Source organism: Mustela nigripes, chromosome 9 (assembly GCF_022355385.1).
Source record: "Mustela nigripes isolate SB6536 chromosome 9, MUSNIG.SB6536, whole genome shotgun sequence".
Lineage (NCBI taxonomy): Eukaryota > Metazoa > Chordata > Mammalia > Carnivora > Mustelidae > Mustela > Mustela nigripes.
Window position 1 is genome coordinate 42,517,488 of NC_081565.1, and position 24,717 is coordinate 42,542,204.

At 43.5% G+C, this 24,717-nt stretch overlaps 1 protein-coding gene across 3 annotated transcripts in view; it reads left to right on the forward strand.

Moving 5' to 3' along the window:
- The window catches only part of MOB3B (MOB kinase activator 3B), a 200,234-nt gene that overhangs the window by 58,824 nt on the left and 116,693 nt on the right, over positions 1-24,717 (forward strand). For all 3 annotated transcript variants that reach the window (XM_059411537.1, XM_059411535.1, XM_059411536.1), the window contains exon 2: positions 14,572-15,194. In XM_059411537.1, coding sequence (XP_059267520.1) covers positions 14,777-15,194 — 418 coding nt within the window. In that variant the 5' untranslated portion in view covers positions 14,572-14,776. The remainder of the gene's footprint in view (positions 1-14,571; positions 15,195-24,717) is intronic.

Genomic DNA, 24,717 nt, shown 5'->3' on the forward strand with positions numbered 1-24,717 from the left:
GTACTTAGGTATCAGGTTTGCTTATCCGTTGGAAAGACTTATGGCTTTGTGCAAAGAGCATTGGCACTGGTTGGAGACTTTGCTTTCAGCCTCAGCCTGTCCTCACTGCAGGCTCCCCTCATTTTCCTGGGCATTAGGCATGTCTTTTTCAGGTTTTGTATTTAATACATTAAGAGGTTGAATCGAATTAAGTGATTTTCAAGGGTTCTTCCTGTTGTAAAATCCTATGAGGAACAATCTTGCTCACAGGACTCCCAACACACACACACAGGGTGGGTAGCAGTATCATGCTTGAGGAACAAGAATTTCTTGGTACTGCGCAGGATGATTCAGGGACCCAGGGCCCTGGCCATGATGCCTGTGGCCACGTCCCAGTGTGAAGGGATATGAGGAGTTCAGGGTGGATGCAGCAGAAGCAGAAGGTTGGGGATGGGCACCAAAGTCACACACAGAAGCAGAATTTGCACTTACGAAGGTGATAGGATACATTTCTTCTTATATTAGAAAAAAAAATTCCCCAAGCTGATTGACCTTTTCTGCATTATTTTCCCTTTGAGGTATATATTTTAAACTTTTTTTTTTTTTAAGGATTTTATTTACTTATTTGACAGACAGAGATCACAAGTAGGCAGAGAGGCAGGCAAAGAGAGAGAGGAGGAAGCAGGCTCCCTGCCGAGCAGAGAGCCGGATGTGGGGCTCCATCCTAGGACCCTGAGATCATGACCTGAGCTGAAGGCAGTGGCTTAACCCACTGAGCCACCCAGGTGCCCCTTTAAACTTATTTTTAAAATAAGTTTAAAAAGCACACAGGTAGAGACTTTTGTAGCACCATGCAAAGATCTTGACAAAGATCTGTGAGTTATTATTAACATTCTCTTAAAGCTAGATGTACTTCCCAGGGAGCTTATGTTTTAATGAATGCCAGAAAATGAAAACGCGTGAGTGATTCAGATTGGCCTGGGGAGCCCCATGTCCCGTGGCTGCTGTTGACCTTTGTGTGAAGTTTATCTCTGTTTTCTGAAAAGGTCTCTTTTGTTGATCATATCTCATCATGATTCCAGAAGAATGGCCCTCTCAGCTAGAGAAGGAACTGTTTTTAGTATTTGATTTAATATTTGATTAGCAGTAATTTAGATACATAGTTTAACCTGAAAACTAATGACTTGCTGTTTGTGCTGGATCCTGCCTAGCACTGCAGTCAAGTCTGGGGCGTGATTCGGCCCTCACAACCTGACAGAGGGGCCGCACGTGTGAGCTCAGAAATACAGGGTATTGAGGTCAGAGTGTGTCTGTGTGTGTCTGTGTATGTGTGTGTGTGTGATATGTACAAGATACAGATGTCACAACACTTGGATGACTGGCCTCCCTTCCTTCTTTCTCTACCTCTCTTCCCTTAGTTTATACCAAAGGTTAAAGTTAACTCAGAGAGAAGCCTGAGAAAATGTATTTGGCAAAAAAAGAGGCTTTATCTGGGTAGAAGTTTGTAGATTCCCTATGGAGAACACTGGTGATCTGTTCCTGAACAGTAGCCACATGTGACTTGGGACTGGGCAGCCCGTGCTCCCTGACTGTTGGGGAATGTTTGGAAACACTTAACAGGTGGGGTGAGGGGGAAGTCTGTTACTCTGTTCTGAACCTTCATGCCTATAGCAGGACAGTCACTGGGACAGATGCTCCCTGTGACGGGGTCCTCTCTTGTCTGAGAAAACTCTCGAGAAAACTATGCATGCCTTATATGCAGGCACAGACTTTATGCAGATAAATTTTAAGTGATGTCCTGTGTGGAACACTCTTGAATTGATGTCACAATGAGTCTCTACCAAAAAGCAGCTAGCTTTGCAAACCAGGCTGCACAGTATAATGTTGGGGTCTCCACAAGGGCCCCCAATGAACAAATAATACCACTCTTCCCTACATGGCGGCAGAAGAATTTAATTGAAACAACAACAAAAACAGTCATCAGCTTTATTGCTTTTGGAAGCCAACTCTGGAAGACGAAGCTCTAGGTCTGTTAACCAAGTGATCTGCTAACGCTAACCCCCCCGACCCACCCACCCATGTTGTGCTAGAGAGAGCAGGCTTCCTCCATTCAGAAAAGTGGGGAAGCAGCACATAGCACACTCCTTGAAGCCAAGCAGTTCCCAAGAGGTAAGGCTGAGCTGGCTGAGCATGCCCCATTGAATTTTCTCAAATTTACCAGTTAAGCTAATTACTCCCTTCACTTCCCCTAGGCACCCCCTTATTAAAAAGAGCCCAGTTGTATACTTAGGAAAAATTCTTTCTCACAGAATCCAGAAATGGGGGAGGGGGGGTACCTGGGTGGTGCAGTCAGTTAAGCGTCCAACTCTTGGTTTCAATTCAGGTCATGACCATAGGGTCATGAGATCAACCCTTGCCTTGAGTTCCAAGCTCAGTGTGGAGTCTGCTTAAGACTCTCTCTCCCTCTGCCCCTCCCCCCACCTCTCTGTCTCTTTTCTCTCTCAAATAAATAGATAAATCTTAAAAAAACAAAACAAAAAAACCAGAAGGGGCAAAACAGAACTCTCCTCCAAAATGTTCCAAGATTTTATACATTTCAGGGTTAGGTGCTCAGGTGTTAAAAGAAGTTAAAGAAGAGACCAGGTTATGGTTGAGGTTCTATTGCTCATAAAGCCACCTGAAACCTAATAATATGAGAAATCTGGATTCATAAGTATAATACTTGACATTTGCCCAGCTTTTACTACATTATCTCACTTAACCCCAAATACACTATGATATTGGTATTAGTGCTCTCAGTTATCCAAGGAAGAAATTGACGTACAAAGGCATGTTTAACTGAGAAGGATAACTAGTTAAGAGACAGAGTTTGGATTCAGGACCCTATCTTTCTAACTCTAGAGGTAGGGTCTGGCACAGTCCTCCAGGTGGCCATAACCTTCATAGTTACTTGTTTGATTCCATTTTATTTCAAACCTCTTTTTCAGTTGCTGTGGACTGTTCAGAAGTGTAGAGAGGATGGCATCATTAATTATTTGTATCGGTCTTATCTCTGTCTTATCCTGTTCGTCCATCTGTTTTCACCTAGGCAGACTGAAAAGCTCCCAGGTAGATGGTTGTCTTTTCTCTCTTGAGAGTTCCTGGGGATACAGTTGGAATCTTCCAGTAGGATCACTCTAGCAGAGGTCACAGCTGAATTATAACCTAGTGTGTTATATAGTCAATGTAAAGCGTTTTGAAGTTTTAAGTGAGAAACTTCTTTACTCTGTTCTAAAAAGTGTTTGAGGGATTAGTGGGAGGGCATGGGCCATAGAATTTGTCCTGATAGATCCACATTCATGAAGTAATATTGCACTAGATTTTATTATATGCGAAAATTCTGGAACTCTTTTACAATATTAAGCTAAGTGCATTATAAATGTTTGGGAATGCTGACTCATCATCAGATCACTTAGATTACTGTTTGCCTGAGAATTAGAAAGACTTTTAATTAAAACTACAAATTAAGCAGGAAGGAAGCATTTGATTTCTTTGTTTCCTCTTATGCAGGGTTCCCGTTGTCCCCCTTCCCTCGCCCTGTTTCTTACTCCTAAACACATATTTGCATTGAATGGAGTCATTTTCTGTTACTCATGTAATTGCTTCATGTTCTGTCCAAAGTTATAGTTCCCTTTGTCACCAGTCCCTGCGTCAATAACTGCATAATGGTTTTCCATGGGTGGAGTGCTTTCATAGGCATTATCTCTTTAATGTTCACAGTAATCTTGAGAGAGAAGCACTATTTGACCTTTAAAGACAAAACTGAGGTTCGTCAGGACGCCTGGGTGGCTCAGTGGGTTAAGCCACTGTCTTCGGCTCGGGTCATGATCTCAGGGTCCTGGGACCGAGCCCCAAATCAGGCTCTCTGCTCAGCAGGGAGCCTGCTTCCTCCTCTCTCACTGCCTGCCTCTCTGCCTGCTTGTCATCTCTCTGTCAAATAAATAAATAAAATCTTTAAAAAAAAAAAACAAAACTGAGGTTCGTCAAGGGTGTCTTGTCCAAAGACAAAGCCAGTTAGAATCATTTCCAGCAGCTGGATCCTGATCTTCTCTTAAACCACAAAAGTTCAAGAAATACATGTTTTTGGGAGTAGCCCGTGACCAGGTACATTAGGGCTAAGTCTTTGCTTTCTCCCATCCCTTCCCCCAACCTCCTTAGATAGGCCTTAGAAGGTCTTCTGTTTTTGTTTTGTTTCTTTGTTTTTTATTGTGAACTACCTAACGATCTAAAGAGGGAGTCTTAATTAAGGTCAGAGTTTTGGAGTCAGCTTGGCTACTTAACCAGTTCTACAACCTGGGACAAAGTTTTAATCTTGCTATGTCTCAAGTTTCTGTAAGTGCAAAATGTGGGGGAGAATAATAATGCCTAACCCATGGGGTTGTTATAAAAATGAAAATAAATGCAAAGTAAGTAAATGTTAATTATTGTTACTGTTACATAATCCGGTTGAATAGAATTTTAAGCATTCTTAGATTTCAGTGTCTGTTTGGCCTCTCAAGAATCTGACTGTTAAAAAACTTGCAACATAATATGACTCAAAGAATGATAATGATGATAGCAGACCAGATTACTCAGTGCCTATTGTGTTCCAATCATTTTACATATACCCTCTTGAAATATCACAACAACCTTCTCTAGATGCTGTGCTCTGAGCTCCTGGGTTATATTGTTCTAAATCTTGCCTGTGATTGCTGTCAATTTTACCCATCTCTTCAAGCTTAAAATAGTATTCTTTTGAAAATTAGAACTGTATTTTCCAATTTCCAGTCTTCTAACCCATTTTGTTCTTTCTAACCCCCTTCACAGATCTCTTGCAGTGGTTCCAGATGTCCTACACAAGTTCCCATAGTGCCAGGGATAAAAATTTTCCAGATCCCGAGACTCCAATTCACTTAGAGTGGCTAAGAGTAAATAAGTCTGTTGACAGTTACAGGAACCGACTTCCTGGAATGTGAACATTTTTCCTTTAACGCAGGACTTTCCCAAGAAAGAATTGTCATACTCTGTCTCAGAGAGAAAGAAGGAAATGGTAATTGACAATGACCTTTATCCCTGTATCCGATAGAGGTTCTGAGTGACATCACACCAACTGGTGTACACCTGTGCTTTAAAAAGTAAAAATACATTTTTTAACTTGCCTTACTCTTTTTCTTTTTTGGGGTTAAACAACAGAAATTTACTTTTCACAGCTCTGGAGGCTGGAAAAACCTTGCCAGCATGGTTAGGTTCTGGTAAGAGCTGTCTTCTTGACTTGTAGAAGGCTGCCTTTTCCCTTGTCCTCAGGTAGCAGAGAGAGTAAGCTCTGATGTTTCTTCCTCTTCATATAAAGGTGCTGATTCCAAGATCGAGCCCCACTCCCATGATCTCTTCTGAACTCAATTACCTCCCAAAGGCTCCACCTCCTAATACCATCACTGGGGGTTAGAGCTTTGCATATGAATTTTGGGGGCACACATTTGTTCCACAGCAGAAGCATAATACAAATTAGCAATATTTAAATCAACATAGGGTTGTTATTGCAAATCTGACAGACATTAAAAGAATCATAAGGGAATATTATGAAACTGAATGTCAATAAATTCACCAAACATGAAATGGAAAACTTACTTAAAAGGCCTAACTTTCTGAAACTGACATGAAATGAATAAAAAAATCTGAGTAAAAATCTGAAAATCTAGGTTAGTATTATACTAATGTTAAAAATTAAGTTGTTAATTTTTAAAAATTAAAAAAAATCTGCCTCAGTTTTTAAATTTCAACTATTCTGTTAGCTTTGTCATTCCCTTCTTATCCTCCATGCCCTTGTTTGTACGTGCCTTACATACTGGGTTCCCAAATCCTATGGCTGTTTTTTTAACCATAAACATATTTTCTAGCTAGTCCAAAGATTTGGAAATAATAGAGCAAGTGGCTACTGACTTGGAGAAGTTCATTTTCCCCTTTAAAAAATTAATGGCGGCAAGATCGGATCCACCCTGCCCAAGTTTGGATCAAAGATTTGCCATCTTCCTTATTACGGAGAATCCAAGCCAATCTCTACCAGCCTCCGGAAAGCCTGTATCTCAGAGAATATTATTCTCTTTAAGAAAACATTTTTTTTTTTAAAGATTATTTATTTATTTATTTGACAGAGAGAGAGATGACAGGCAGGCAGAGAGGCAGGCAGAGAGGGAGAGGAGGAAGCAGGCTCCCTGCTGAGCAGAGATTCCGATGCGGGGCTCGATTCCAGGACCGATTCCAGGACCGTGGGATCATGACCTGAGCCGAAGGCAGCGGCCCAACCCACTGAGCCACCCAGGCGCCCCTAGAAAACATTTTTTTTTTCAAGGCTGCCTTTTCTTCAGCAGAATATGAGTATGTGGTGAATTAAACCCCACCAAATAAATCACATCATCTCCTACTATCCTTCTGCTCTTCTCGCTGGTTCTCACCATCACGTATCCTCTTCCAAATGGTGAGGATCCCGCATCTGTGAAATGGTGGCTCAGTACGGGTGCCTGCTGTGAGCACATGTGCGTGATCCATCACTGCTGTTGCTGTCTCTGCAGTATAACAAGGTGACATGTGATGTTTCCATCTTTGGAATGTTTACTCCCATTTTCAGTACTAGCATGTTTGCGCTGGTGACTGAATAAGTGAGTGAGGGAACGAGTGAGAGTGTTAACTTGTATGGATATTGAAGAGCCAGAAAATGATGGGGCGTGAGAGGGAGAAAGAGAGAGAGAGAGAGGCCTCTGTAGGGTTTCACCTGCTTATACTGACTTCACCTGGTTTGGAAATAACACGGGCATTTGGAAGCTTAGAAATCATGCATGTCTTTGAAGATTAAATTGAGGCAGCCATGTTTCGCCCAGCTAATCTAAAATGCAGTGATATGGCAGCCCAAAGTTGGGGAGGGAGATTAGTTGGGGGGAGAAAAAAGCTGCCTCTCAGACAGGAATCTCTCTAAGTTGGGGTTGTCTTGTGAGCAAAGATGGCATTTAATGAGTTGGCAGGAGTAAAACAGTACAAAAAGGTTGATGAAATCACATTTTTAGGCATGTCCTTTAGTGGAGCCTGGGAAGGTCACATGATATTCATCTTATGCATGTGTGTGTTTGCCGCGTGCACACATAACACACACACACACACACGCAGTCCTCTAAGATAAAAACCTAATCTTTTATTTGGCTTCTGGGGTATCAGCGAAGAGTTCCATGTACTATTCTAGCCATAAAGAAAAAATGATGGGAAGAGAAGATATCAGACTAGTCATTCTTCAGTTCTGAAGAGCTGGTTTTAGGTAACACATGGGAAAAGAGCAGCCCATTTGAGCAAGAAGTGGGACAGATACCTTTGTCTTTGAGGACGGGAGCCTTCAGAGTGGCCCAGCTGGTAGGACTCGCCCTCAATGAGTTGGCAGTGAGCTTGCAGACGCAGGTGGGCATCCCCAGATAACTAAAGTATAGGAGGTTCAGTTTGTTTTCACTTTTTGGTTTCACTTGAGTGCAAAGGATCCTTCATTTACTGTCCTCTGTTCATCAGCAAACATTCAGTGACGTTGGCTCTGTGCCAGGCACCATCCTAGCTCCTGTGACCCCAGCACTGAAAATGACATGGAACACCCCACGTGTGGGGCACTTCTAGGGCATTTCCTTTAGCTTCCTGAGGTGAATTGCCCTGTTGGCTGATCCTTCCAGAAGGAGTTCTCCATCCCATAGATGAGATACTGAACTTCTTTCCCCCAACTTATATCAACTTTGGTTTTTCTCCTTCTGTCCTGCCCTCTGTACTACCAACTGTAGTACTGTCCCGTACTACCAACATCTCTTTAGAGGTGGTCACAGCTAGAGAAGATGGATCTCTCAAGGGTAAATGAGAAAATTGCTTTATTTCTTCCTCATCTTGGCAATTTGAATTTGAATGTGAATTTTCAACTAATAAGGCAGAAGACATCAATAGGAAAAGAAAAATAAGAGCTTTCCCTGCCAGGGTTGCCTAGTTACCTTGTCAACATTCCCTTGCAGCCCAGCCGAATTCTCTCTGCATATTTTTATAGTGCCCATGTTTTATTGCTATAATTGATCTATTAAGCAGAAAATATGGAGAACACATGGAGCTCCTGTCAATTTTATGCTGTTTATTTGGGTTTCCATTTTTCTCTTTCCACAAGACCTCATTCTTCACTGTCCTTTTCATTCCCAACTGGAGTAATCCTGTGAAGAAATCACATCACTAGCCATGTTGGTGCATTTAACTTTGTGGCTTATAAAGCAAAAGCCAATACACCAGCCTCAAACCAGACAGCAGATTGTGGACTTTTCAAAGGCAGACACCAAGTTTTCGTTAGCTCTGTGTCTGTGGTGCCTAGCCTTGAGTCTGGCACATTCAAGGTCTTCAGTAGATATCCATTGATGGAATGAGCAGTTGGCTTCAGAATTTTGAGAACCAGCGTCATACTGGATGCTATTCATAACATAAAAACAAAACTTAGGACTTGTTCCTTCATTTCGGAGACTGGACAAGGACAGAGAATAACAACTGTGTTGTTGCTAACGTTACATTAACATCAGCCAAAGAAGCTTTCCTGCACGAGGCTGTGGCCCCATTAGCGGCGTCCACGTTCTGTCTGGCATTTATGGAGAGCATAAATATCTTTCACTGGCTGCCTCCTGGGTTCTGGGCACTGTGCTCTCCAAATCAAGTCCAGTTCAATAGACCTGGTCATGGGCACCATCTGTCAAGGCATTTGTATTCAAAACAGTGAGTTTCCCTCTATTCTTCTTAAACACACACACACACACACACACACACACACACACACACCTGAAGACGATGTTTATGAAGCAGACTGTTGACAAAACAACAAATGGAAATTTATGTTGTCATCCCTTTGCCCAGCCAGTCAGGCAGCCCTCCAACACTGTGCTCCTCAAAGTGTATACTTCTGAGATTTTCTTAAAGTACAGACTTAGATCTGTTAGGTCTAGGTCTGGGACAAGGTGTGAGTGCATGCATTTCTAACAAGCTCTCTTAGTGACCTAAAGTGTCCTCCAAGGACAGTAGATTTGACATCACCAGGGAGCTTGTTAGAAGTGCAGATGGATGCCTGGGTGGCTCAGTGGGTTAAAGCCTCTGCCTTCGGCTCAGGTCATGATCTCAGGGTCCTGAGATCAAGTCCCGCATTGAGCTCCCTGCTCAGCAGGGAGCCTGCTTCCTCTTCTGTCTCTCTCTGCCTGCTTGTGATCTCTCTTTGTCAAATAAATACATAAAAAATCTTATTTAAAAAAAAAAGAAAGAAAGAAATGCAAATGCTTAGACCTCACCCCAGACCTACTGGATCTGAACCTGCATATTAATAAGATCCCAGCTTCACATTGGTGAAGCGCTGCTCTAACCCTTTAATAAGCACAGTGTATAAATTACGGGCAGGGGTCTTGATGGAGCTCTGAGTTGGTCAGTAAGGCCAGGTGGGTTTCCTGTTCCCTTGTTCATTTCAGATCTCCTCTGGGTATCTGCCCTAATAACAGCATTTGACAGTCAAATAAAGACATAGGTGCCTTTTGGTTCAGCTGTTCAGTGGTGTGATGAAATTGTTAATTATCCATTTGTTTGTTATCCAATTATTTGTATCCAATTGTTATTATCCATCTGGATTGCCAATGTCTTTAAACATGGGAGCCCAATCACCAATCTATCCCTTCTCCAGAGAACTTTATTCTAGGTGAAAAAGTTTGAGCAGAAGACACATCCTCGTGTTTGAGCATGTCAGAATGGTTAATGCGAGCACTAGAGGAGACCCAGAGTTTGTTTCCTTACCCGTAAAATAGAGATAAAAAAACCTGTTCTAGCTTCCTTTCTCGTCTTGTTGAGGAGCTTTGAAAACATAAAAATGTTCATGAGAATTTAAAGCAGTGTTAGTGAGAAAAAAAATCACGTTCGTTTCACTGCCAAAGAGTTCTGGGTTCAAAATTTAGCCTCACCTTTTGTGATTTCTGCCAAATTATTTAATCTACTTCAGCCTCAGTTTCTTTCTATGCCAAGTGGTCATAGAAACATCCACCATACAAGACTACAGTGGGGATTATAATGGTAATAATATACGTACATGATCTGGTGCATAGTAGAGTTTAATAAATGGTACACAGTAGTGGCACATTAAGGGACATGATTGAGAAATAAAATCTGCAAAGATGATTTTTTTCCCCTGCCAGTAAAGCCTTTTACATTGAGGCAAAAAGGAGGCCTGACTTTCAAGCTGGTTCAAGTCCTGAATAAATGCCGAGCCAGTTCAAGAGACGGATAGCTTCAAGTTGATTATCTAAGTGTGTCTGGAAGAAAAATCTCTAAACTTCATATGAGGTTTTACTATTTACTGAAGTGTTTGTGAGTACCAGCCACTGCCGGGCTCTGTGACAAGGAGTCACTGTGATTATTCTGTGTCATTCACACCCTGTCCTCAGAGGTGCTAGCGGGTCTTTCCGGGGTGTGCATAGGAGCCTGCCGGTATATGGAGGAAGGTTTCAGCCTGGTGTCCATGCAGGCAAATCCTCCAGGCCCCAGGAAAACAGCCCAGCAAGTGATAGGGTCATGTAAGGCAATGAAAGAAGATTGTTCTGAGGACCATGGTAACTGATGGCCCCCTCGTTGTCAGAATAACAGAACAGCAAGTCTTACTTGCTGGAGACAAGAAGGGGCGGCTGGTGGGTGGTTGCTGCTTTTCTGTCAGCAGTTAAGCCTTTGTGATACAGAGGGACTATTGTTTTGTTCTTTTTTTTTTTTTTTTAAAAGATTTTATTTATTTATTTGAGAGAGAGAGAGCGAGAGAGAGCCGGGGAGCCATAGGCTGAGGGAGAAGCAGCCGCGTGGAACATGATCCCAGGACCCCTGAGATCACAGCCTAAGCCGAAGGCAGACGCATAACCGACTGAGCCACCCAGGCATCCTGAAGTTGGGATTAATTAATTAATTTATTTGAGAGAACAAGAGAGAGGGTGTGTGGGAGGGGCCGAGGAGGAGGGAGAGACAGAATCCTGAGCAGCCTCTGTGCTGAGCGTAGTGCCAAGTCAGGTCCATCTCGCGACCCCTGACTCCATGACCTGAGGCTTCACTGACTGGGCCACCCAGGCACCCCACTGTTGGGTATTTTAAAAGAAAAAGAAAACAAAAAACAAAAAACTCTCACCATCCCTTCTCTATCTTCCCAACCTCTAGCTCATATTTTTTGGAAAAGCACTTTTAGGGTCCTCAGTTTTCTCATCTTTCCAGGCCGACCAAGCCTTTGGGAAGGTATTTCTTTCAGGGTAAGATTGCCTCTTTCTTTTCCGGGGGTTTGCAGAGTTTGCATGGTGATTTCCTTTGTGGTGATAGTTTGAAGCACCCCAGCAGTGTGATTTCACAGACTATCTCAGGCAGAGAGGGCCATGGAGCCTGCTTTTCCACGTGGATCTCTTTGTGGGGGATGTTTGTGCTCAATGCCATGTGAGGAGGAGGAGGAAAACCCCACCTGGTCCCTGTGGCATTTCAGTGGAAAGAAAGCTAATAGAAAGAGAAATAAGAGGGAGGCAGTGAGCAGACAGGGGCTGTGGAGGGGGTGGCCGGAGGAGGCAGGCACCTGAATCATCAGCGGTTCTGAGCATAGAGCAGCCTGTGAGAGGGAATACACGTCTCGGGTGTTTTTGATTTTATGCTTTTACCTGAATAAGATTGAATGCGTCGCCAAGCCGTGTTCAGGTGTGGAATAGCAGAACCCCATCTGAGTAGAGGCAAATGCAACACAGTGGGATCCGTGCCCCAAGTCCATTGGCGCAGACTCGGTCATGGGCTCTTCTGAATCTGGCCACAGCTGGTGGTCCATTGTGCTAGGACTTGATCCATGGATGGTTCAGTTATCTGCTCTCTGTTTCCAAGCCACAGGACACCATCTTTTTTTTTTTTTTTTTTTTAAGATTTTTATTTATTTGTCAGAGAGAGCAAGCACAGGCAGACAGAATGGCAGGCAGAGGCAGAGGGAGAAGCAGGCTCTCTGCCGAGCAAGGAGCCCGATGTGGGACTCGATCCCAGGATGCTGGGATCATGACCTGAGCCGAAGGCAGCCGCTTAACCAACTGAGCCACCCAGGTGTCCCCACAGGACACCATCTTTACATCCAAACAGTCAGTACTTGTGGTCTTTAGGGAATTTGTGGATGGAAGGTCTGGGTTAAAGGGGTTTCAGGAACCATCAAGAAAGAAACGTTAAAGGACATCACTTTTTAGAATATAAGGCTGAGTGCAATGAACATTTACTAGGAGTCAAGAAACTTGATTTTGATCCTAACTATGCCCATGATAGCTATGGGACATTGTTAGGCAAGTAACTTTATCTCTTAGAGATCCAGAGATAGTGACAACTACGACAAATCTACTATAAACCACATTAGGATTTTGTAAGGTCAAATGAGGTAGTAAAGAGAGCACGGAAGACCAAAACTACACTTTCCAAAATGGTAGCCATTAGCTGCATGTGGCTATTTGAATTTCAATTTGTTCAAGTTCGATAACATGAGAAATTCATTTCCTCAGCCACACTAGCTACATTTCATGTGCTCGCTAGCCACATACGGCTAGTGGGTACAATATTGGACAGCAAAGATCTAGATCATTTGCATTATCACAGAAAGTTTTGTTGTCTATGCCTCAGAACTCTAGGTTGTGACAGCAGAGATGAAAAGGATGAAATATTATAGAGGTGATAAATGCTGTCAGAGTTAAGGATTCCTGGAAAGAAAGAAAAACCCTCTGTAGTCAACTGAAGTAAAACAAGAGATTAATTTTTTTTAAGATTTTATTTTTTTATTTGAGGGAGAGCACTAGAGAGAGTGAGCATGCACAAGTAGGGGGCAGAGGGAGGGGAAGAAGGAGGCTCCCCACTGAGCAGAGAACCCGATATGGGGCTCGAGCCCAGGACCCTGGGATGGTGACCTCAGCCAAGGGCGGATGGCTTGACCAACTGAACCACCCAGGTGACTGAGCCACCTAAGAATTTATCTAATTCAGAGAAAACCTATGGATCTCAAGGGCTGGAATCCAGCTAGACTTCAAAAGTAACTGGAACTAATTCCTAGAAGATTATGAGGAATTCACAAAGCCACTTTCCTCATTGTTTCTCTTTGTCTCTGATCTTTTTCTCCCTGTAGCCACTTGTGCTCTTGTATCCGTTCTTCTGTATGTCAGTGACGTTTTCCTTCTCCTCTCTCCGCTTCCTTCTCTCCCCGCACCTTTATTCTCCTTCCTTCCTGGTTCTTCTCTCCTTCTTCCTCTGTCTGCACAGCAACTTTCTTAACTGCACTGCATGTGGCCCAGATAGGGTTCAACCAGGCCCAGTTTTCATGGTTTCTCAGGAACAATGCCTGAAAAAGTCTGGGCCCTGATCCCAAATTCCAAAGAGAGAGATTCTTTTTTTTAAATTAACATATAGTGTATTATGTGTTTCAGGGGTACAAATCTGTGATTCATCAATCTTAAACAATTCCCAGCACTCACCACAGCACATCCCCTCCCCAATGTCCATCACCCAGCCCCTCCATCCCTCCCACTCTCCTCCCCTCCAGAACCCTCAGTTTGTTTCCTGAGATTAAGAGTCTCTTAAAGTTTGTCTCCCTCTCTGGTTTCATTTTGTTTCATTTTCCCCTCACTTCCCTATGATCCTCTGTTTTGTTTCTCAAATTCCTTGTAACAGTGAGATCATATAATTGTCTTTCTCTGATTGACTTATTTCGCTTAGCATAATACCCTCTAGTTCCATCCACATCATTGCAAATGGCAAGATTTTGAGAGGCTTTTTGATGGCTGCATAGTATTGCATTGTGTGATATATATATATATATATATATATATCTCACATCTTTATCCATTCATCTGTTGATGGACATCTAGGTTCTTTCCATGGTTTGGCTATTGTGGTCATTGCTGCTATAAACATTCAGGTACATGTGGCCCTTCAGATCACTACATTTGTATCTTTAGGGTAAATAGTAGTGTGATTTATGGGTTGTAGTGCAGCTCTATTTTCAACTTTTTGAGGAACCTCCATACTGTTTTCCAGAGTGGCTAAGCCAGCTTGCATTCCCACCAACAGTATAGAAGGATTTCCCTTTCCCAGGAGAAATATTCTTATTAGCCAGCTTGGTGTGATAGCCACCCCTGCTCCATTCAGTTATGTTTAAGAGCATGGGATGGTGATCCTGTGCTTACTCAATAAAGGCATAGTGGGGAGTGGGGCAGATGCTCTAGAAAGGCACATATGTGAGATGGGCTGGGGCCTTGACTAAGTGTTCTTGTTAATATCTTGGAGAATCCATTAGCCTATGACCACAGAGGAAGAGTTGCGAGAGATTTGATCAAGGGCATGAAGAAAAAGAGTTATTTGTGTGGTTTGGATCACCATTACACATGTTCTGGGGTCTGGCATGTCCTCAGTATCTTTATACCTGGGTGGAAGTAGGTACTGGCAGAAGCAAGGTGGAAATCAGATCTCAGCATTTGTCATTTCTTACATGCAGTTTGGATGCTAATAAGAGCCTTTTCTCTTCAGCCTTTAGGAAGAAACATGAGGTTCTCTTGGAGACTGTTCAAAAGGAAGATGGAGGGGGCTGCCTAAAAGAGATTAAAAGCTGCAGACCGCAAGCCTGGGGCCAGAGGGCTGGCAGTGGAAAACCCTGCTGGGTTGTGACCTCTCCCTGAAAAGTTCTAGGTGCCTTTTTGCTTCCTGCAAAAAAAAGGAAGAGAAGGAGAAGACCATGTCCATAGCCTTGAAGCAAGTGTTCAACAAGGACAAGACCTTCCGGCCCAAGAGGAAATTTGAACCTGGCACGCAGAGATTTGAGCTCCACAAACGGGCTCAGGCGTCCCTCAACTCCGGCGTGGATCTGAAGGCAGCTGTGCAGCTGCCCAGTGGGGAGGACCAGAACGACTGGGTGGCGGTGCACGTGGTGGACTTCTTCAATCGAATCAACCTCATCTATGGCACCATCTGCGAGTTCTGCACTGAGCAGACCTGCCCTGTAATGTCGGGGGGCCCCAAATATGAATATCGGTGGCAGGATGACCTCAAGTACAAGAAGCCAACTGCCCTCCCAGCTCCTCAGTACATGAACCTTCTTATGGATTGGATTGAGGTCCAGATCAACAATGAGGACATATTTCCAACCTGTGTGGGTAAGTCTGTGGCCGGCTTCTTGCGTATTTTGGTGCATCCCACCCAAGCTCAGAAAGTTTGCAGAGGCTTCTTCTAGGACTGTCTTTGAATGCTGGGTAACACCATGTCGATGTTTCCTTAAATTCCACCGTACCTGCAGCGTCTTTTTCCGTATCTAAGAACCTCCTTGAAATTAAAAAAAAAAAAATTAGTGGACTACTTATTTATTTTGTGGACCTCAGGGGTACACATACCACATGCTAGGGAACATTGTCTTGGTGAAATGTTAGATTTGATCTCGCTGGTTTTCTTAGGACTAGACTCTAAACCCACCTAGTTATCCTCATAGAATTTTTATATTTTGGCTAGCTAACTAGTTAAAGTTACATTAACTCTGTGCATTTATTGGTATTCATCTCTCAGGTCGGAGAAGCCCAGTGTGAGAATCTGCGGGCTTGTTTGGGGATCAAGCAAACAGGGGTGTGGCCTTCCAGGGAAATAGAGGTCCTGGCATTCTGTTCTGCCCACTCTCGATCATTTGTTATTAATTCCAGGCTGTACTGTTAACTGTAGATACTTGTGTAAGCTGCTGGACCCACTAGGACACTTGAGATGCAAATGCTTTCATTTGCTTGGTGCTCTGAGCCATAAAACTCTTCACGGAGGAGGACCAAACCTTCTTTCCCTTTTATATTTCTTTATGCTGCTGATAATTGGATTTGTCTATGCACTGACAGGCTAAATTTAAAATTCAGGTTTGTTTGTTGTTTTTGTTTTTGTTTTTTAGGCCCAAGATTCAGTAGGAATGAGCAATCTCCTACTTCTACTCTTGTGTTTCCAGGGTCTAACATGGTACCCTGGAACCTTTGTAGGCAATCAGGAAATACTTGTGGAATGACTGAGAAAATACTTGTGCTGTTGGAAACAGTAGTATTAAAAAGCTCTGAGATGGTTTGGGATATAAAAGAGGCATTTGGAACACATTGCTGAAATCCCCTCTAGATGGGATGTATGTCCCCATGTGGCATATGGGAAGTGGAGGTGGGAGGTATGGAAGTAATTAAGCCAATACCAGGGGGAGAGAAGCATATGCATTAATTAGGACAGTATGGACATCTTGAAATATTCAGCACACAGACCGATTTGCTCAGAATCACTGTGCTGCCTTGACTTGTCCAGCTCCCTCATGTTCCTACTCTGTGGCATTCCTTGCTAAGGAAGGAGGTGGTGTGTGGGGTTGTGCAAACTCCCTTGGCTCACCAGCACAGAAGGAAGAAGGCAGGGTTGCCGAACTCCCCCAACCATATAATAGGCACCTCGGGAATGGAAAGCTCTTAGGTTCCTATCTTTTTATACTTTCTTTTTTTTTTTTAAAGATTTTGTTTATTTATTTGACAGAAATCACAAGTAGGCAGAGAGGCAGGCAGAGAGAGAGGGGGAAGCAGGCTCCCTGCTGAGCAGAGAGCCCGATGTGGGGCTCGATCCCAGGACCCTGAGATCATGACCTGAGCCAAAGGCAGAGGCTTAACCCACTGAACCACCCAGGCGCCCCACTTTTTATACTTTCATTGACTGTCTGAGGCTTCTTTTGTTGCTAGGAGGAATTTCCCCAACTGCCAATGCTCTGTGCTGAACATGTGATAGCAATAAGATAAATAAATGCGGGCAAGGATACGTCCTCTTTGTCTTTCCCCTTCTGTTTCTGCTCCTTGATGCTTTGAACTCTGGGCACTTCGACTGTCTCTGGCAGCTATGGTTACCACATAGAGTTGGTGACCAGAAATAACATTGCAGAGCCATGGTTTGTTACTTGAGAGTAAGGAAGCTTCTGGCAGTCTGCTTGGAAACTAGGACATCATAGATGGCTTTAGACTTTACTAGGAGGAAATCAGCGGATGCCGCCATATCCCCCTGAGTCATTGACGTTGCTGTCTTTTTCCATACATTTCCTTAGCCATTCAATGGGCTTGCAGAACATACTCACCTGGTCAGAATCCTCTGTTTCAGCTCTGCCCAACCTGTGCTCCAGAGTACATAGTTCTAAGAGATCTAAAAAGGGGCACCATATTTTTTTTTTCCGTGCATGGGAAATAAGTTGGAAAGTGCTGAGTGAAAACAGTTTCTTTACTGCAGGACTTTTAATGTGCTAATGTACGTTATAAATCTCCGAAAAAGGAATATTTTGTTTAGTATGTAGTAATTCCTAATTTGAACCAGTATTTTTTTTTTTTTTTAAATGAAGCACCATTAGCATCTTTGGGGAAGTGTTAATCTATGTAAGTTAGAGTTGTCAAACATTTATTTGTATCAGAATTGCATGGGCCTTCTGTTCAAAATGCAAATTCTTTGTCCCTCCCCCTTAACAACCAAATCAGAATCTCTTAGATGAGACCTAAGAATCTGTACTCCTAATAAGCACCTGCCACTCTTTTGTTTATTTTAACTTTCCAGAATGCTTTTCATTCCCCCAGAAACAGTCTGTTTCTTACCTCTCTGGTTTTATCCATTTTGTTTCTCCTTCTGGAAGCCCCCCGTCTTCTCTAGTGAATTTTCCTGCATCCTTTATACCATGTCCTCTGTGAAGGCTTTTGCCCATGAGACTATAAAGCCCCTTAAGGTTATGGAATGTATTTTATTCATTTGAATATTCCAGTCCTAAGTCCAGTCTCGCTGCCTTACAAGTTATTACATGGATGAACAGACAGGTTGATGGATGGAAGGATGGAGGAGAAAATAATCTTTATAAAGTCTCACCATGTCTGTTGTGCTGGTGATCGAGAGTTAAACAGAACCTCTGAATCCCTTCATCACCATCCTCATTCTCTTCTGCACCTTCATAGAGTTTAATTTTCTCTGTTTAATTTTCCAGTGTGGAATGTTAGGGGTCAGTAAAAACCACCACCCTCCACCATTGCCCTAAAGGTCTTCATCAGCATCCTGCTCACCTCTGTCATTTGCCCTTGAATTATATTGTTGCCATCTTTTGAAAAAACTTATCTTTAGGAGCCACTTTCTCTGTTAGAATTCATTTCCTCTTCTTCCTCCCCCTGATTCCAACCTACTTTTCTCTCTCTCTCTTTTTTTTTAATCTTTGTTCTCCCATGAGTCATTATCATGGAAATGATCAAGATGTTTGTCAGGAGAAAGTAAAAGAAGAATTCTCTGCAAACAGCAGACCCCGGGTGGATGAGAAATGGGGAGTTCTGCTTAGCATTAGGGCTTTGAATCCCAGGCATATTTCTGTGTTCTTGCCTGGGCATTGAGAGGAGTTCAGACTTCACCTCCTCCCCACTGTGATCCAAGGAAATGGGACCGGAAAATACTGACAGATGTGAAGGTTTCACCCTCAGTTAGGTATGAAAGCATATAAACAGCTGTTGATCTCTGCCATTGAAACACAGGGGGAAAGAAAAGCTTTCATCTGTTCCTGGATCCTAGTTTAACTAGGATGCCCGTACTATTTTGAAGTCCAGCGTTCTCAGTTGGGAGCATACCAAACAGATGTGGCTCCCTTGTGAACCACAGTCTCCTCCACTCCCCCTTGATCCCCTTAAGCTTCCTTTGTGAAAAAGTCAACAGATGTCCCTGTGAAAGCTTCTAAAACCTCCTTCAGTGCAGAAGCAGAGGCCACCTCCTCTTGCATTGTATCTCCTCAACCACTTGTAGAGATAACAGCAGGAAAATAGCTACATCGTTCTTTATTCTATGGCCTATCTAGTTAACAATAAGTTTTATGTTCTAGCCCTCAGCTTCTCTGTTTTTCTGTTATATAATAGGACGTCATATCTTAGTTCTAACACTAAGAAAAAAATGAGTGGAAAACTTAGAGCTCCTCCAACTCATGTTTTTAAAAAGTCTCTGAACAGGAGGAATAAGAACATTTAAAAATTAATTACATGATCTCACCTACCTTTATGGTTTTAGAATAGTTGGGTGTCATGCAAGGAGAGAGCAGGGAAGGGAGGCAAGAAAGGCAGTGGGGGTGGGGGACTCATGTCTGTTGGGCTTGCTGAGTGCCACTGTTAATCTTTCTTAATTCTTGCAACAACTCAGTTAATTAAAATTCCACTTGCCCGTGAGGATGCTGACATTTAAATAAGCTAAGGGGCTTCCCCAAGGTCGACCGCTAGTAAGTCATTAGAAGTCAGAGTTTGGGTTCAAGAGTAGCAAAAAATCCATGCCCTTATTTCCCACTACGATTCATAGCATGAATCATTATTGGCAAATTTTCCTTCACATGGCTCAAGATTTCTCAATCAATGGTTCTAGGAGGTTGCCTAGGATGGAGAAAATGTTACAAAACCTGACTTTGTTATAACTTTTAAGGAAGTGATTCTTTTTTGGTTTTTGTTTTGTTTTGTTTTTGTTTGCTCCTGTTTAAAAAAAAATCACCTACAAAATGCCTGCAGTGTATGTCCAGGCACTGGAAGTGTTTCCATGTTCCATGGCGTGATCAGGGAAGGGATGACTTAGCCTCTTGAAAACACTTTGTGAGCTCATAATGATCTATTACTATGGTTCATTGATTCTTTCATTTAATAAATGCTTGAAAAGCTCCTGCTCTGAAGCAGGCCCTGTTTTAGGCACTGAGAGAGCAAAGCAGAGTTCATGTCCTTGAGAAGCTTCCATAACGTCCAGAATGTCAAGTTGCTCTCTAGGTTTTTCCAAAATGGGTAGTTTGTTCAGTGATCAAGTGCATTGTGGAAATAGTTGCATCCCTTTGACTACCTTTCTCATGAGACTACAGCTGAGTTTCATCCTCTGTCAAAATATTGTGGCAGGAAACAGGAGATTATAAAGCTGTCTGTGGGGAGAGCTCTTTAGACATAAGGTGTCAGGGAACTGGGTTTATAATTAGCCTTTAAATTTTTTTTTCACTTTTTTTTTATTATGTTCAGTTAGCCCCTGTATCATAAGTACATCATTAGTTGTTTTTTTTTTTTTAAAAGATTTTATTTATTTGGCAGAGGGAGAGATCACAGTAGGCAGAGAGGCAGGAGGGAGTGGGAGTGAGAAGCAGGCTCCCCTGCTGAGCAGAGAGGCCCATGTGGGGCTCAGTCCCAGGACCCTGAGATCATGACCTGAGCAGAAGGCAGAGGTTTTAACCCACTGAGCCACCCAGGCACCCCACATCATTAGTTTTTGATGTAGTGTTCAGTGATTCATTAGTTGCATATAACACCCACTACTTATCACATCACGTGCCCTCCTTAATGCCCATCACCTAGTGACCCCATCCCCCCACCCCTCTCCCCTCTAAAACCTTCTGTTTGTTTCCGGGAGTCCATTGTCTATCATGGTTCGTCTCCCTCTCCAGTTTCTCCTCCTTCAGTTTTCTCTCCCTTCCCCTATGGTTCTCTGTGCTATTATTTCTCTTCCACGTATGAGTGAAACCATACGTTAACGGTGGTTCTCTGCTTGACTTATTTGACTTAGCACAATCCCCTCAAGTTCCATCCATGTCACTGCAAATGGCAGATATTCATTCTTTCTGATGGCTGAGTAATATTCTTTGTATATATGAAACACGTCTTTTTTAGCCATTCATCTGCTGAAGGGGCTCTTCGCTCCTTCCACAGCTTCAGCCTTTAGATTTAAACTATTTTTTTTTATTGTAGGTCTTCCTCATTTTTTGGTTTTGATATAAATCTGTGTAACACCGGTAAGACAGCATGTACATCAGCAAAATGTATTTACCTGTGGTCAAGCTAAGATTGGCCTTGCAGACGGAGACCTGAATTGATTCAAGGAGCTCTGCCCTCACAGGGTCTTCTGTGATGTTGGTAAAAGCATAACTGAGAATTGTAATTTGATTTTACAGGACTGTTGTAAGGATTAAAGGAGGCCCTGAGAGTAGAAACACCCAGCCCTGAGCCCTGATCATCTCTAAGTGGTGCTGAGAAACAAATGAGCTTATTGCTTTTCTCTCTCTGCATAGTCTTCTGCATAACTATCAATGCAAACTAATGGTGACCACTGGCAATTTCTGAACAGTATCCCTAGAACAATAAAATGCATTGTAAAAGACTCAATAAGATTTTTAAAAGTTAGCGGTCTTCACTGCTGAATTGCTCTGTCTTGGGGTTGTAATCTCTCCATAGGTTGTCATCTCTCAAAGACTTTGGGAAATTTCAATGTTTTTTTAAGGAGCTAGAGCAAATCCTGGTTTGGGGCATGAACACCTAACTATTCAGGGAGAAAGCCATTTGGTGGGGTCTTCTCACTTGGTTTTCAGAAGATCGAGTCCTGAACCTGCCAATGTCCAGTGTTAAAGCAGCCAGCCTCAGTAGAGGGGGGGTACAGATTGGTGGAGAAGAGGGGAGATATCCTACCAGTCACATCTGGGACAAACTACTTAGTGAAATCAATGGTGGGCAAGGTTATCTCAATTTGATCTCTTAAGAGGATGGGGAAAGTGTTCTCAGGCAGCTTAGGGCCAGGAATGGAGCTCCCAAGATAGCCTTGTGAGCTAGCAAGATTTCCCAGAGCTTTTGAAAACACGATTTGCCTTTGGGATCTAAGAGACTGTTAGGCTTTCTAAGAATTTACTGGTTGGGAGGGCCTAATAATAAAGCTGCCGTCTTTTGGACAGGTACTACCCTAAATACTTTACCTATATTATGTCATGTAAAATGTAAAACGGTCCCTCTAAGGCACATAGTATGATTTTAGTTTCACAGATGAAAAAGATTAAGGAACTTGGCCAAGTTCACACAGGCAGGACTGGGATTCAGACCCACAGAGGCCCAACTCCACAGCCATGGTCTCAGTTACTCAGACAACCTGTGTCTGTCTTACCCCAGAATAAACGCCAGCCTCGTTTTACCTCTGCCTGTTTCATCAGATGTGAAATCCTCTCTGGGAAGAGTCTGAAGACAAACCTAACAGTCACAGTGAGGGGTATAAAAATAGACAGGGCCCTGCATCTGATAGGAATTATACTGGGTCCTTAGAATGGGAACTCCCAAGGTTCTGCTTTTTATGTTTTTTTAAAGATTTTATTTATTTATTTGAGAGAGAGAGAATGAGCAGGAAGATCAGAGGGAGAGGAACAAGCAGGCTCTGCGTTGAGCGTGAAGCCTGAGGTTAGGCTTGTTCCTAGGACCCTGAGATCACGACCTGAACTGAAATCAAGAGTTGGACGCTTAACCCTCTGGGCCACCCAAGTGGCATTGGTCCTGCTCTTTTTAAGAACTTGCCTCCTCTGGGGTGCCTGAGGCCCAAGTTTGTTCAGTTGTAAATTCATAGCAAACATGCAGATACAGCTGAATCCACTCCTCCACACCCCCACTGGCTACTGGAGAATTGACGGTCTATTGTGGATGGTCACAATTCCCTGCCTTGTTAACCCAGTACTGCAATGACTTGGTGGCTCTGTTAATGAGGACGGTGTTGAATAACTACCCCCACTCAGCAGATCCCAAGAGATGCCTCCGAAAAACGGTGAGTGCCTCTTTGTGATAAAAAGCAAGGAAGAAGGGAAGTAGATACAGGGAGCTCAGAAGACCTCGAGACTGCCCTGTAAGGGAAGGCTAATTATCTGCTATCCCAACCTGCACTGAGTTCTCCATTACCTGTGCTATGTAATTTTAATGGGCCAGATCTCAGGTGACAAGTTGTTACATCTCAGCATCAGTTGGGAAGGCAAAAGGGATATGTGATATTCAGTGGAAAACAGAGATGAAAAACAAAAAGCTGTCATGCGGTTGGGGTGGGGCCCCTGCTGCTTTAACTTGGGTAGTGAGCGTGGCGTCCTTCCTTAGCCAGCGAAGGCTGCGCTGTGGCGGTCAGTGCTGCACGGAGACGCGGGCCGGCCCAGAGCCATACTGTAGGGATGTGGACGTACATCTACAAGTACAGCAGGATGGACAACACTGACTTAACCAGAACTCGTACCCGGAATAGAGTATGGAGTTGGAAGGAACAGTGGTACAAGCCACTTGGAGGGAAGGCGAGACCCCTAAGCCTGTACTGGAATTCCCCACTGACCTCTGCAGAGAGCAGGTTTGTTTATCTGAGCAGGGCTCGTCTGCAGAGCCCTGATTCCACAGGTCTTCCCTCTCTGCCCTACTGGCCAGTGGTATGCCTTCCTATAGATAGGGTATACATACTTAAATAATGTCATTTTGAAGGGAGATCCAATTACGGGTCTGCCGCAGAGCTCCATGTGTAAAGAGTGATGCGTTTCCTTTAAAATATCTTGTAGCCATCTGCAGACGGGACCTTTCTGTCATTTTAGCTTTAGTAACTCATGCTAAATGCGTCATCTAAGTGATAATCCCATCCATTTTCTTTCACATAATCTGCTTTTCCATGAAATCTTCTAGTAAATGGATGCTCTGGGAAAATGAACCAGTCTGGAGCGGGAAGTTGGGGGACAGCAGTAAAAAGGAACCAAAGCATTAGTGTCTGTCAGATGTGACTTTGAATCCCAGTAATCAACTTTTACTGGCAAATTTTCAGTCTCTCTAAACTTGTTTCTCCATCTGTAAAATGCGCGTAACAGTAGCTACATCATGGGATGGTTGAGGGTATTCAATAAATGCTACGTGTCAACCCCTCAGCTCAGTGCTGGATAAACTTTACATGTTCCCTCGCTCAGCATCACACAGTATCTGGTGAAATAGACGCGCCAGGTGAATTGAGGTGAAAAAGGGAAGAACCTCGGATAAAAATCCACTGATTATACCAAACATTCGGCATTGGGGTTGACCGTTCAGGTTCCCTTCCTCTTTTACTACATCTCATGGAACCAGTGGAAGAAAAGGTAAACTTGCGTGGGATGAGATTAACCTCGCGTGACCTTGGCTACCAGGAGCAGGACCAGGTCCACAGCAGGACTACGGAAGATGCTTCAGAGGCACAGCCTGTGTGGCCTGCACCAAGCCCATTCCACCTTCTTGTTTCCGCCCCAGGGTACGGCGTTCAGCAGAACACTCTGCACTGAGTGGACACCTGCAGAGCTAACGACCGCAGGGCAAGTGGAGATTGACTGACCGATGCCATGTAGTTCCTATTGCTGATCATAGGTCTTCCTAAAAAAACAGGAAGGAGTGGAATTTTTGGTCACTTGGCTCACATTTTCATTTCTTGGACCAAGTTCAATATTTAAAGGAAGCTTGTCCAAGAAGCCTTTTGTGATGGGAATACCTCTTTGGTGGTGTGTCTCGTTGACTCTCAGGGCATGCCTCTGGAAGGGAAAGTGTGTGTCTTCATGGAGAGATGAAATGAACTGTTAGCATTCTCATAGGGAAAGGAGAACCTGTTCTTCAAAAGAAGCAATAGGTTTTCGGGGTTTCTCAGCCCAAGATCCCGAGAGTGGAGAACCAGGACAGTTTAAGGGAGGAGCTCCAGCCAAAGGAGTATTTGTTTCGTTGCTTACCCCCGGAATCCTGTCATCCGGGAAACTGCCAGCAGTGACAGGCTGAAGTGAGGGAGCCCTGATGCTGGGCATGGCAGCAAAGTAGAGCCTCAGCATCCGGGCACGACCGAGTGTCCCTTGTAGGTGACTTCCTTCAACATCACCTTGGTTGCTGGGCCCAG